The sequence below is a fragment of the Henningerozyma blattae genome, chromosome 1 (genome assembly GCF_000315915.1).
Source record: "Henningerozyma blattae CBS 6284 chromosome 1, complete genome".
NCBI classification, from domain to species: Eukaryota; Fungi; Ascomycota; class Saccharomycetes; order Saccharomycetales; family Saccharomycetaceae; genus Henningerozyma; species Henningerozyma blattae.
In genome coordinates this window covers 77255-91782 of record NC_020185.1, presented here as the reverse complement: position 1 = coordinate 91782, position 14528 = coordinate 77255, and the positions used below count along the sequence as shown (strand labels likewise).

Below are 14528 nucleotides of genomic sequence, written 5' to 3'. Positions count from 1 at the left end.
GAACCATATTTCACAAGTGACAGGTGTTGAAAAAAACAAAAAACAAAAAAACAAAAAAAGAGAGAAAATTCCCTATTAATCATTTGTCCTTATTTTGAATGTTTTTTCCAAAATTTTTCGTTCATTAAGCATCTCTCCAAGATTTTATATAATTCTCATACTATAATATTCTTATTCTATATATATATGCACTTCAAACAGATCCGTAAACTACTCTTCTGTATCGTTTATTAAGAATATATAAAAAAAAAAAAGAAAGCTCTCTGACGTATATACCTGATCCTTATATTCAAACCTTTTTTTTTGTTTATTTATTTGGCTGTATATCCATCGTTTTTTTTTTCCATTATGGCAGTCTTCTTAAGTAAGAGATTGCTCAGATTCTCAATCTTTGCTTCCTTAACAGTATGTTTCATGCTAATGATGCATCATAAACAAACCTCTAACGAATCATTATCGGAGTATGTATCAAATTCGTTAGCTAATGGTCAAACTCAGTTTGCCTCGTATTTCGGTACTCCAAACAATAATGTCCCTGTTGTGGCTGAAGATAAAAAGATTGAAGGATTAGTTGATCAAGAGCAATTTAGACAACAAGAAGCCGCTGATTCTTCATTTGGAGAAGACTCCAAGATGAAGCCAGGTCAAGATATCTTGGAACAAGCCCAAGTTGCTCAACATCAAGACTTCCAAAAACAGCAAGAAGCTGGTGCTAATGCGGCTGCTCCTGCTGATGTTCCTGTCCCAATGCAACCTGCTGCATCTGCTGCTGCCCCAGCTGCCCCAGTTGTTTCCAAGGAAGATATGGCCAAGATGAGAAAAATCACACCAGAAAGTTCTATTGGTAAATATGAAACTGATACTATTTATAATGATACTATGGAATATATCAAGAAGTTCTCCGGTAAGCCAGGTGAAAAAGTTAAGGCCTGTATGGTCTCTCTAGTGAGAAATTCTGAAGTTCATGGTATGGTTAATACCATTAAGAGTTACCGTGAAAGATTTATCTCAAAATACCCTTACCCATGGATCTTCTTAAACGACGAAGAATTTACCGAAGATACTAAATCAAAACTAATAGAAGCCTTACCAGGTATTGACGTTAAATTTGGTCTTGTCCCTACTGATCATTGGTCATACCCAACTTGGATCAACCAAGATACTGCTGCTGCTTGTAGAAAGAAGATGGGTGAAGATGGTATCATCTATGGTGATTCCGAATCTTATAGACACATGTGCCGTTACCAAAGTGGGTTCTTTTGGAGACATGAATTATTGGATGACTATGATTGGTATTGGAGAGTAGAACCAGATACCAACTTACATTGTGACGTTAACTACGATGTTTTCCAATGGATGCAAGATAACAACAAGATGTATGGTTTTACAATTACTATCCATGAATATTTAGCTACTATTCCAACTTTATGGGATCAAACTAAAAAATTCTTTAAAGAAAATCCTTCTTATTTGAATAAGGATAACTTGATGAAATTTGTTTCTCATGATCAAGGTGATTCTTATAACTTATGCCATTATTGGTCCAATTTCGAAATTGCCAATTTACACCTATGGAGATCCCCAGCTTATAGACATTACTTCGATACTTTAGATCGCGCAGGTGGGTTCTTTTACGAAAGATGGGGTGATGCTCCAGTACATTCTATTGCTGCTTCCTTATTCCTACCAAAGGATAGCATCCATTTCTTAAAGGAAATTGGTTACTGGCATCCTCCTTATAACAATTGTCCAATTGATGACGAATTGTTCAGATCCAACAATTGTGATTGTGATCAAAATAATGATTTTACTTTCCAAGATTATGCTTGTGGTAAAGAATATTACGCAGCTCAAGGTTTTGAAAAACCTTCAAATTGGGAACGTGCCCGTAGTTAACCTAGTAACAACTAATGAAACCTTAATTTAGTTATAAAATATTTTCAACGATACCAAAAAAAAAATAAAAATATAAAAAAAAGAAAAGGATTCAAAAATAATAATAATAACAATAATAATAATAATAATACTATGTTTTAATAATACTAATAATTTCCTAATATTATGCGTTTTAACTATTATACATTCTCACACTTTTATAAACCGCCCAGTTCGTGTAATATTTAGTTAAAATCACATTCTTATGTATTTATTTATCTTCTGCGTTTTCTGTGATTTTTTTTGGTTTTTTTCTGTTTTAAAGTTTCTTTCACTATTAAAATATTGCATTTAATAATTTATATATACCTATGTAGTCATGATATATGATTATTAAGCTCGGCTTTAATCTATACTCGCAATTAATAGTTTTCTCTCTAAATTAGATTTTTAGCTAAAGGAAAAAGACACTAATTAGGAATTTAAATAACTAACTAGGCAATATCAATTTGGCGAAGAAATTTCTTCTTAATTATTAACTGATATAGCAAACATAAGGACAACGTTTACATATTTAATATATTAACAATTTCCTGCTTTCAACATATCTCCAATTTACTATTAGGGCCTTCTTTCTTTCTTATTATTACCATGCAATATGAATGTTTTTTTTATCACTAGCCATTAATCCTTGCCTTGACTTGCAGTGATCTTCGTAGTAAATTAAAATACACATCCTATTTTTTTTTTATAATCCTTATCCTTAACACCTTATTTTTTATTTTTTATTTTTTTAAACAATCCAAATACCTAATTCTTCCAATTTGAACAAGAACCAATTAATATATTTTAACTCTATAGAAATGATGTCTAATAGACTATCTCTATTTATGAGTAAAAGATTATTAAGGTTTTTCTTATTTGTTTCTGTAGCATTCCTCTTACTTTTCTTCTTATATTTCCCTGATTCTGAAACTAATTCAAAGACTATACTTTCTGCTCCAGATTATTTAAGCAATGACCCAGATCACTTGGCTTCATTTTTGAAGTCTCCTCGTCTAAAGGAAATTCACGAAGAGAATTTAGAACATCTTGCACAAGTGGAGAAATTAAAACAGTTGAAATACCAACAAGAACTAGAACAACAACATCAAATGATGGAACATGAAAAATATCTACAGGAGCAGAGAAAAATACATAAAGATCCAATAAAAGAAGAAGAACAAAATCAAGAAATTCTAAGAGATTTAGTTAATTTACAATTTTCTTCTAATAAAGACAAGAAAAAAAATACTAATAGACAAGATTCAAAAAATGTTAATATTAATTCAGAGAAGGACGACAACAAAGAGGATATGGATGCCATGAGAGAACTTACTCCATTTACAAGCATAGGTAAATATAATACAGATCCAAAATTCAACGATACAATGGAATATATTAGACAGTATTCGGGTAAACCTGGTGCAAAACCTAGAGCTACATTTCTAACACTCTTAAGGAATGAAGATGCTGATGATATGGTTAGAACAATTATGAATTTCCAAAGAAAATTTAATGACAAGTTTGAATATCCATGGATATTTTTAAATGATGAGGAATTTGATACATCAGTTAAGGAGGTTTTACAAAAGACAGCTCCATCTATTAAAATGATTTTTGGTACAATTCCCAAGGAACACTGGTCTTACCCACATTGGATTGATCAAGATAAAGCTGCTCAAGGTAGACAAAAATTAACTGAGATGGATGTCATATATGGTGATTCTGAGTCTTATAGACACATGTGCCGTTACCAAAGTGGGTTCTTTTGGAGACATGAATTATTAGATGACTATGATTGGTATTGGAGAGTGGAGCCGGAAACAAATCTACACTGTGAGGTCTCTTATGATGTTTTCCAGTGGATGCAGGATAATGACAAGATGTATGGATTCACTTTATCTATTCATGAATTTGAAGCAACTGTATCAAGTTTATGGACTTCAGTAAAAAAATTTTTTAGAGCTAACCCTTCATATAAGAATGAATATAATCTAAAAAAATTCATTAGCAATGATGGAGGTGTTACATATAACTTATGTCATTTCTGGTCAAATTTTGAAGTTGCCAACCTTCATCTTTGGAGATCACCTGCATATCGTCATTTCTTTGATTTTTTAGACCGTGAAGGTGGGTTTTTCTATGAAAGATGGGGTGACGCTCCAATTCATTCCATTGCAGCATCTATGTTTTTACCCAAGGAAAAAATCCACCACTTTAAAGACATAGGCTACCATCACCCACCATACAACAGTTGTCCAATTGAGGATAAGATTTACAAGAGCAATAAATGTGATTGTGATCAAGATAAGGATTTCACCTTCCATGACTATGCTTGTGGCCAAGAATTTTATGCAGCTCAAGGAATTGAGAAACCTATCAATTGGCGACGTAATGTGGGGAAATGGTAAGACTTTTTTTTTAGGAAAGTTGAATATGGAACTTAAAGTGTGCAAATAATATGGGCACTTATTCATTGTTCATAAGACGCTTTATATTTTGTGGATAATGGACCATATATATTTGTTTAAAATACAAGACAAGACAATATATAACTTTAGATCAATATACTAATTGATCTGCTAATTTTACGATACATTGATTTAAAACATCATTTTATAAAATCTTACAATTCTTTAAACAGATTGTTTGAAAATCATCACAGATAATAGTCAATAACTGATTAACAATCTTGCGTCAGTTTTTTTTTTGTTTTTTTAACTAGGCTTGACTAAAAAGTTCAACCCCGGAGTTTAGCTATTGACACCCCATATACTTCACAGTAGTTATCTATAGCCTATCATATCTTACATTTTTTAAATCTTCATAGAGCTGATAATAATATTGCGTGTACATACTTCTAGTTAAAATAAAATCACAATAAAGGTCAAATAGGAGACAAAGAATTAATAACTTAGATATTACGTTTTCTAAATCGGGAAATATCCTATTTAACTTTTTAAAAAATCAAGAACACGTAGTAGGAACTATTTCTATGTCTTATGCTTTTATTAGAAACATAATTATAAAAAATGTATCATTATATTACTCTCTTGTCAGGATATCCCCCTAAATCCTTGTACTTTAGTTGAGCTATGCAATACTTGACTTGCTGATTATAATAGTCGATCTCTATTGCAAATAAAGAAATTATAGAAATTAAGCTTCCTCATTTATTTCACCTGTTCAGGCAAACAATTAACTTACACATTGCCTAATAGTAAAATATTTTTACTTTTGAAAAGAGAACTCGAAGATTAATTTTATTTTTTCTCATTTTTGAAACCATAACTATTGTACATTTCAATTATTATACTAGTTCTCGTAATAATGCAGCAAGTTAGAAAAATTTGTACCAAGTTCTATTGGTACTTATGTTCTATTTACCAGGTTTATCAGATGATAATATAGATTCAATGAAGAGAGTAGTAGGAATAATGACAAGCCTAACTCAAGTAATTCAAATTTCAATAATACTATGGTGTAAAGTCATTTGTATAATGGACAATAAAGCACAAAATATAAAGGTCTCATGCTAATATTATTTAAAAAAAATTTAAGATGTAGATTAAATAGTCGAAACAATTCAGAACCATATGGAGAAATTCAATAGAAAAAATATATATTCTTAAATAACGAGATATTTACTAAGGAAATCTATTCAAAAAGTAAGAAATGCTACAAATGGGAGAAAATATAATTGTTTATGGTGATTCAGAGTCTTTGAGACATATGTGTCACTATCAAAGAGGTATTTTCAAGAGGCATGGCTTATTAGCGTAGCATGATTGGTACTGGATAGTAGAGCCTATTACGAAATTGCATTTTGATGTTAATTATCAGGAGTTTCAATAGACGGAGGATAACAATAAAAAGTATAATTTTAAAATCACTATGCATGAATATCCTGTCACGATAAATAATTTACGGTCGACTATTAAAAATTGTTTCCAAGATAACCTTTCATATAAGAACAAAGATAACTTGGAAGACCTTTTTTAAATTTCAAAAAATGGCCATAACAGTTACAATTTTTAGTCTAATTTTGAAATTGCCAATATACACATACGAAGATCTCCTTCCACTATTGTGTTGTGCTTGATTGTATGAGTGGCTTTTTTTTTCTTTTTAATTTTACGAAAGATGATATGATGTTCCAATCCATTTTTATAGCTATGGAGCATCATATACCCGAATATACAATGCATCATTTTGATGACATTGTCTATACTTCTCGACTAGGCACTAATTTCCCTCTTGACGATGTTATATTTAAGGTGATTAGATATAATTGTGATCAAAAAAGGACTCACAATTGTAGCATAACTCTTACAATAAGAAATATTATGGATTGTAAAACATTCATATCTCACTTAAACTATCAGGCATTTTTAATGATATCTAATCGACCTATGCATTAATAATGAAGAATAAGTGTGTGCAACATTTCTTAGAATATGTGTCGTTTTCACGTGAGTTAATGCGCCACGAATGTGACCGACGGGTTTCCGCCGCTGAATTTTGTTTAGCAGTTTACTTATCCTGGCAAATTCCGCTTATGCAATTGATGAGCCAAAGAGGTGTTTGTTTTACCCATGACTTCAGTACAGGAAGATAAGTTAATTGCATATGCTAATCTATATTGACTAACTTATCTATATATATATATATATATATATATATATATATATAAGAGATCTCCAGAACTAGATCTAGTATCTTTTACAACTTTTATCATTTTGTAATAAAAATCAAAAGCTAAACAAAATTAACCCCAATACACGTATATATATACCAAGGCTGCTAAAGAGTATGGACATAGAAAATTATAAATCAGATTATATCAACAAAAAAGAAAGCAGATTAATCAATTCTTTATTAATATCTAACGAATATTTGAAGGAAATAATTGCGTCTTCCGACATCAAGGGTATTTCCTATAATTTCCCCATCCAAAATTTAATTAAAAATAAGAATAAGAGACTCCATAATGGTTATGGCCTTGATAATATCGATGATGATCAGTTCTTTATTTACTCTTTGAACACCTCTGGATTCCTCGATTGGCATGCGTGACATGCATGATGACATCACCCCCCATAATGATCGATCTGTTACTGATTCAACTGAATTAGACCAACATATTCAAAATTATTGGGATATCATTCAAAACACTGAATGCCAATTTCTTTCCAATAGTCAGCATTTTAATCCAGAAAATACAATAAATGTTTCCCCTCAAAAAATAATGAAATTATTCCAAAGAGATACTGTTTCCAAAATTGGTTCTCTTCTTAATAATAAAAAATTGGATTTGCAAACTATTAAAGGCCTGCTCAACTATAGTTCAACAAGTTGGAAAAATCCATGTTTCAATTATTCAATAATTTATTTACCGGAATATTTTAATGACTCCTTATTATACGCAAAATACGATTCCACTTATAATCATGTCATTTTACCTATAATAAGTAATGATAAACAAATTGCATTCAATTCCATCATTAACAACCTCAAAAATTGGTTGCTATGCTTATTGGAACTGACTTCTTCATCAAATTACAATTTGAAATTCTTGAGATTATATATTAATAGAAATTCGGATAAATATCTAATTATGACTCTATTGAGAAATATAAATTGGATAAATGGGAAATTAATTCCTAATGAAAACAATTTGAATTGGTTATCTTCACCCGAAAACTCTAATAATATACATAACAATACCAACAATAATGATAATGCCTTGGCCTATAATGATGAAAATTTCATAATATTGGAATTTGAATGTTAATCATTCACAATTCCCTAACATATTGCTCATCTATATAACCACCCCATTTTATACTACATGATATTATATTTATTTATATATCTTTTGCATATTTGAATTACGTATATTTTCTTTTTTTTTTTTTTTTTTTTTTTTTAATTTGCATTTATAAAAATATATGTCAATAGAATTCTCGCCCAATTCGGAAAGTGATGATCGCCTGTAGTTTAAAATATATAATAATTTTAATGATAATAAATGAAACGACATATTCCTACCATAAAAGGGGAAACAAACAAAACTAAACGTCTCATTATTAGATCAGAAACAAAATGTTTCATCTTATACAAGGGTTATACCAGAATTGGAATCAAAGAGAATTATATTCAGTATTGATTTTAGGTTTGGATAATGCAGGGAAAACAACATTTCTGGAGACTTTAAAAAAAGAATACTCACAAGTTTCGAAAGACCTGGATAAAATAACACCTACCGTTGGCCAAAATGTTGCTACAATACCTATTAAGGAATCTACAACAAAATCTAACTGTATCTTAAAGTTTTGGGATGTGGGAGGCCAAGAATCGTTAAGATCAATGTGGTCAGAATATTATAAACAATGCCATGCAATTATATTTTTAGTTGATAGCACAGATAGAACAAGAATCGATGAATGTAGTGATGTATTAAAGACAATTGTAATGGATGAATATATTGAAGGGATACCCATTCTGATGTTGGCCAATAAACAAGATAGAGAAGACACTATGGAACTGCAAGACATTAAACAAATCTTTAATAAAATTGCAGAACATCTAAGTGCCAGAGACAGTAGAGTATTACCTGTCAGTGCCCTAACTGGAGAAGGTGTAAAGGATGCTTCTGAATGGTTAGTAACAAGATTAGTTAGAAACAAAGCTAATAGACCCCCTCAATATAAATGATTTACTTTTCGAAGAAGAAAAAAAAAATAATAAATACATTATGGTAGCATTGTCGTCAGAAAGTAAAAGGCAATGAATTTTATCTGATCAATTCAACTTATGCATTACACTAGTATAAAATTGGAAGATTTTGCACTTATTATGGTAACAATCTATTTGGTATGTAATTTTTTTTGTTTTTTTTTTTTTCTATATTCAATGTACCATATTAATGTATTATTATTGTTCTATATATTTTTTTATATTGAACATATGAAATATTTTTTTTTATAATATCTAATCAAAACATGCATTTTGTATTAATAAAAAAGAAAACAAACAAAAGTGTCCATAATAGTGGTATCTCTATACAACATTTACATAAATAGCTGTGTAGCTATAAAAATAAATAATAAGCACAATTATGTATTTTACAAAAAAATAAAATTGTTGCATAATAATTCAATGAATAATCAAGTTCATTTGATATATATCTATATATATATTTATGCCAGACTATCTCTTTTTGTTTAATACCAATGACTCATCCCAAATTTTATCACATATGCTCATAAACATTTTCTTATCTAAAGCATTATTTTTCAATCCAACATTGCCAGTATTATTCTTGTTAGACGATGGTTTTTTAGTATTATTAGACGCTGAATTTTTTAAAAATTGGAAGCTAAATATATCACCATTTATATGAATTTCACCAAAATTTAAATTATTTGCAGTAATTTCAAGATTATTATCACGATTATACGTATTTGAACTTGAATTTTCAGTACTACTTGTTTGCAAATAATTTTTCTTTAATGTTTGTTTTTGAGTGGTAGAATTATTATATGAAGTTTCATCATCTTTTCCCATATCGTCATCTTCTAAAGCCAACTGAGGATCTTCATCCTCATCATTATCATCATTATTACTACTATTATTAGTGTTACTACTAGTAGTGTTACTACTATTATTTCTACTACCATCATTGGTATTTTTGATATTGCCATTGTATTTATTACTTACTGATTGCGATTTTGAATTTTGAACTTGCGAGATGACAGTATTTTTATGTTGTTTGAATGCTGGATATCTATTATGATAAAAGGACTGCGGAGTATGAGGATGATAATTGGTTGTAAATGGGGTCATTGCTGTTTTTGAATAATTATTAGCTGCCAAAGCAGTAGGTAGTTGATTATAATACATATTTGGGTATGATAGTTGCATATACATATTATGCGACTGTTGTTGTTGTTGTTGTTGTTGTTGTTGCAATTGTTGTTGCATCATTTGATTATTATTATAGCAAACAGATGGGGATCCAGTTTGTACAGGTATAAAGTCAGAATATGAAGATTGAAAAGAATAAGGATATGGTGGTTTCATTCTATAATTAATATTACGTGGTGAATAAGGATTATTATATTGTTGAGATGGGAATCTAGGAATGTTCATCATTTGACGATGCTCTTCACGCCCCATATATTGTACTCGAGGTTTCTTCAAATTAATTTTGTTTAAATTTGGATTAATATTATGTATTGTTGTGTTAGGAGGCGCACTTCTAGGATAATCCATGGGATTAGGCATTGTAGTTGGATTATTATTCATGTGGAAAGGATGCATATTTGAATTATTATTTAAATTCAAAGGAGATGGGATTTTTTTCCTCTTTAAAGATCTTTTAAATGAAGAAGATGAAGATGATGCAGTAGATGTGGATGAAGATGATGAGTTAATTGATGTTACAGTAACTGGTGTTGCAGCAGTTGAAGTTGGTACAGAGGATTTGTTAATCAAATAAACACCTTCATGATTTGACAAATAATCCATTGAATTTTTCCTCTTTTTACCATTATTATTGTTTTTAGTAGAAAGTTTGTCAGTATCAGGAGATGTTGTAGAACTACTATTATTGGAGGTATTTGTAGGAGTTGAATTAAGACTTGAATTAGAAGGAATAATCATACCAGTAGTAGTGGTTGGAGATAATCTTGAGATTGTTAATTTTTGATTTTTTTCGATAGATTCTGATAATTTTAAAGTCGATAACATTTTATTATTCATCTTATTTAATTGTAAACCGGGAGAAACACATAACATTCCAATTTTCTCCATTTCAATTGAACGTTTGGAAGCAGAAGTTGTAATTGTATCAGGTCTGTTTGTTGTTTCAGAATCTGTGGTTAGTTCAATGGAAGAAGCAATCTTATTTGGTTCCATCGAAGTAGGTTCTTTATCAATTACTGAAGAAGAAGAAGATGAGGATGAAGAATGGATTGAATCTTTATCGTGAGAAATAGTGTCTTTTTCTGTAGACATCATTATATTAGTAGGTGAAATAGAATTGGAATATGCAACTTGATCAAGTTTGGTATTAATAATCGAATTAGGTTTGGCAATAGAAGCGGCAGTAAGATTAGACTTAAGATCGGAAATAAAATCAAACTTTGACTCGGTTGATGAAGGAGAAATTGGACTCTTATTGGCAGATTTAACTTCATTATCTTTCGAAAGAGGTTTAGTAGCGATATTATTAGGAATTGTCGAAGTAATATTGTTGTCCATAATTAAAAAAAAAAAAATATATATATAAGAACTGAGCAACAATCGTTGTTATAAGTGATAGATATAAATGTTATTAAAGGAGAGAGATTGATCGTGATCGGGTCTATAATCTGAAGCTTAATCCAAATAAAGAATAAAATAGCAATCGTGGTATGAAAAAAGAGTAATAGTAATTAATAGTAAAGATATATAAAAAATAAAAAGAAAATGTAATGCCAAGTTTCTTTTAAACAGTCTGAAAAAAAAACAAAATGGAATAAAATAAAAACATATAATCAACAGAAATCGCTCAATTAAAGGATAACGCTCAATCAACGAAGAGTTGTCAAAACCAAAACAAATATACAATATATAACAAACTATTCAGTACAATCCAGTATATTTATTTCTTAATTAGACCAAGTTACGTTACAAGTGACTGAATGAAAATGAAAATGTAAAAAAAAAAAAAAATATAGAAAAAGACATAAAAGTTTAAAATACGAAAATAAATGAAAAGATGCTTCAGAATCAAACATTGTTCAGTCTTAGAATAGTAATTATTGGAACTAATAAGACAGATCATCTGGCATGGGCTGGCTGAGAAACGGCGTAGTAACGGGATGACGAGTCCCAATCAGGAAACGACCAGTTGTGGTCAGGGTTACGGCCAGGGTTATGTTTCAGGTTGAGCACGGAGCGCACAACCCTAATGCACGTGCATTAGGGTTGGAAATATGTCCTAGAAGGAATGCCCTAGAAGGAGTGCCCTAGAAGGAATGCCCTAGAAGGAATGCCCTAGAAGGAAATAGGACGTGTCATAACAAAGAAATGATGGCCCATGCTATATTCTACAAGAATGTTTAAGTATGATGTCAGAATGTGCAATGCGTTGTTGTTGTTTTGAGTAATAGAAGCGCCAGTAGAGGATGTTAAGAGTCTTGGTTATTTACGTTTCATTGGATCGATTACTTGATTTGTTTCCTACGAAAATAGTATACAAATATATATACATTTTTTTTTGATTGAGGTTGTGTATTCTTATCACAATAATATGCATCCTACTTTGGAAAATTGAACGTAATGGAGGAACAATGCCGTGGTATCTAACGTTTGTCAATGTTAGTTTTTGAATATACTTGTTCCCAGCAAGGAGGGTAAGTGGTGAAGTTTGATACATTCTATGGTATGAATCTCAGTACACGCACGTGCTCGCTTCGCTCGCACGACTCGCTCAGTTGCCTCCGCATCACGTGGTGCGCGGACGCACCTTCGAGTCTCAAGCTGGGCGGCAATTACTTTTATTTTACCTCTTGGGTGGCAAACCTCTCTTGTTTAAATAATGGGTACCGAGTATTACCGGAATGAGTACATGATTCCTGACAATAAGGCATACACACGACGCAGGCTGCCGCTCCAACTACTCTCTTTGGCAAATGCACCCGGTGGGTGGCATTCGCGGTGAAAAACAGACGGACAAGATACACTGTGAACTATATATATATATATGTGCATACACACATGCCAGCCCTAATTCCATTGCTGCTCCGATTCTCGCTCGCTCGGACGGGTATATAAAGGGGACGAAGGATTTGCGAGCGACAAACAAGCCAAGCCAAGACAAGCAAACCCAAGCAAACCCAACCCAACCCAACCCAAGCAAACACACAATGTCAAAAGGTACTCTGTATGCCAACTTCCGCATAAGAACCTGGGTCCCACGTGCACTGGTCCGTACGCTAGAACTGCCAGTCACAGTCGTCGAGCCAGAGAAAGATGCAGCCACCTTTGCTCAAAAGTTCCCCTTAAAGAAAGTCCCCACCTTCATAGACAGCGAAGGCCGTGTTTTGACCGAGTCCATGGCCATCAACTACTACCTGGTTCGCCTGTGCAAGGACACTGCGAAACAAGATCAACTGTTGGGTAAGAACGACAATCCCTTTGAACAAAGTCAAATTGTCCAATGGCAATCGTTGGCCAACAGTGACTTGCTGATGGAAATGCTCAATGCGTTTGGACCATTACGTGGCGACAGGCCATACGACAAGAATGCTGTCGAGACTGCCAAGCAAAAAGTGGACCAGATCGTGGCCGTGTTCGAGACCCGGCTGAGTCAGCACCAGTACCTTGTAGGTGGCCGGCTGACTTTGGCAGACCTGGTGGCCTGCGCAACCATGACCCGTGGGTTCAATTATCTGTTTGGCAGAGAGTGGCGTGCAGCCCATCCAGACCTGGTCCGCTGGTTCGAGCTTGTCAAGGCGAGCGAGATTCTGAAGGAGGAATACAAGGGCTTTGAGTATATCGAAGAATGCTTGGAAGCGCCACGTTCGTAATTGCGCTGCCTACTATATATCTGCCTGCTGTGTAGCCTGCTGTGTAGCCTGTAGCATAGCATAGCGTAGCATATAGCTTATACCTTATAGCATATACCTTATAGCTTATACCTTATAGCTTATACCGTGTATAACAACCACATAGCCGACTCGACGTCACGCCACACGGGCCAATCGCTACCGGCCGTGTGCCAGACTCCACCAGCCTATTATATACTGCCGTATTACTAACCGGCTGCCGGCTGCCGCTCTGGCCACCCCTAAAAAAATCCCCACCGCAGCGGCCATGACGTAATGGCGCAGCCGTATGCATTGTATAACCTCAAACATTCCCTGCCGAACACCGATACTTCCGCCGCCTTTGTTGGCGACTCGCCTGTGTCCCAGCTGACTAAAACTGGCAACGCAGCAGGCGCGAAGCGCGAACCTTGCCGGTCGTCCCCAGCTCCAGCTGCCCCGATGATTCCCGAGTGCCCGTCGATTGTCGATTGTTCTTGCTCCGCTTTAACTCCGCGGGTCGTATGCACGCTATTCCCGAAACTTCCGTCCCTTGTCCCCTTGTTTTTGGCCGTGCGCCCCTCCCAAAATAAATTCCCCTTCCCTTCCTGTCTCGCCACTCTCACCGTGTCTAACACAGATTGCTCTACGCTTATCTCCTCTATCTCCCGGCCCACATTCTCGGTGCCCCTGTCTAGCCAGCCGCCAACATCGCACAATCAAGCTCAAACAATCAGGCCAGGCCCATGCAGATCATACAAATCAGTCTATATTGCTATATTGCTATATTGCTATATTACACTGCAATACTGCAATACTGCAATATTACAATATTACAACACTGCAATATTACAACACTGCAACATTTCAACACTGCAACATTGGTCACTACTCCATATAAATACCCAAGCAAGATCCATCCAGATATCCGACTCATCGTTCTCTCTCTCTCCCCCTTTACTCAATGAAACTACCAACAAATCCTTTAGCTTATTGTCTCAAGTACTCCTTCAAAAACAAGTACAAATACAATAA

General features: G+C 33.3%; 7 protein-coding genes across 7 annotated transcripts; 6 read left to right on the top strand and 1 right to left on the bottom strand.

The window, feature by feature from the left end:
- Positions 1 to 423: 423 nt before the first annotated feature.
- Positions 424 to 1896, top strand: TBLA0A00480 (glycosyltransferase family 15 protein; the record flags this gene model as incomplete). The annotated part of the gene is made up of 1 exon (XM_004177319.1): positions 424 to 1896. The coding sequence occupies one exon, from the start codon at positions 424 to 426 to the stop codon at positions 1894 to 1896; it is 1473 nt and encodes a 490-aa protein (XP_004177367.1).
- An 842-nt stretch (positions 1897 to 2738) lies between these two features.
- On the top strand, positions 2739 to 4328 carry TBLA0A00470 (uncharacterized protein; the record flags this gene model as incomplete). The annotated part of the gene is made up of 1 exon (XM_004177318.1): positions 2739 to 4328. The coding sequence occupies one exon, from the start codon at positions 2739 to 2741 to the stop codon at positions 4326 to 4328; it is 1590 nt and encodes a 529-aa protein (XP_004177366.1).
- A 2401-nt stretch (positions 4329 to 6729) lies between these two features.
- On the top strand, positions 6730 to 7711 carry OAZ1 (Oaz1p; the record flags this gene model as incomplete). The annotated part of the gene is given in 2 exon segments (XM_004177317.1): positions 6730 to 6990; positions 6992 to 7711. Coding segments are annotated over 2 exon segments (981 nt in total).
- Positions 7712 to 8022: 311 nt separating this feature from the next.
- Positions 8023 to 8634, top strand: ARL3 (Arf family GTPase ARL3; the record flags this gene model as incomplete). Its single annotated transcript, XM_004177316.1, has 1 exon — positions 8023 to 8634. The coding sequence occupies one exon, from the start codon at positions 8023 to 8025 to the stop codon at positions 8632 to 8634; it is 612 nt and encodes a 203-aa protein (XP_004177364.1).
- Positions 8635 to 9129: 495 nt separating this feature from the next.
- On the bottom strand, positions 9130 to 11184 carry DIG1 (Dig1p; the record flags this gene model as incomplete). The annotated part of the gene is made up of 1 exon (XM_004177315.1): positions 9130 to 11184. The coding sequence occupies one exon, from the start codon at positions 11182 to 11184 to the stop codon at positions 9130 to 9132; it is 2055 nt and encodes a 684-aa protein (XP_004177363.1).
- A 1649-nt stretch (positions 11185 to 12833) lies between these two features.
- CAM1 (translation elongation factor EF1B gamma) lies at positions 12834 to 13496 on the top strand (the record flags this gene model as incomplete). The annotated part of the gene is made up of 1 exon (XM_004177314.1): positions 12834 to 13496. One exon carries the CDS (start codon positions 12834 to 12836, stop codon positions 13494 to 13496), a length of 663 nt encoding a protein of 220 aa, XP_004177362.1.
- A 294-nt stretch (positions 13497 to 13790) lies between these two features.
- On the top strand, positions 13791 to 14528 carry TBLA0A00420 (uncharacterized protein; the record flags this gene model as incomplete). The annotated part of the gene is made up of 1 exon (XM_004177313.1): positions 13791 to 14528. The coding sequence occupies one exon, from the start codon at positions 13791 to 13793 to the stop codon at positions 14526 to 14528; it is 738 nt and encodes a 245-aa protein (XP_004177361.1).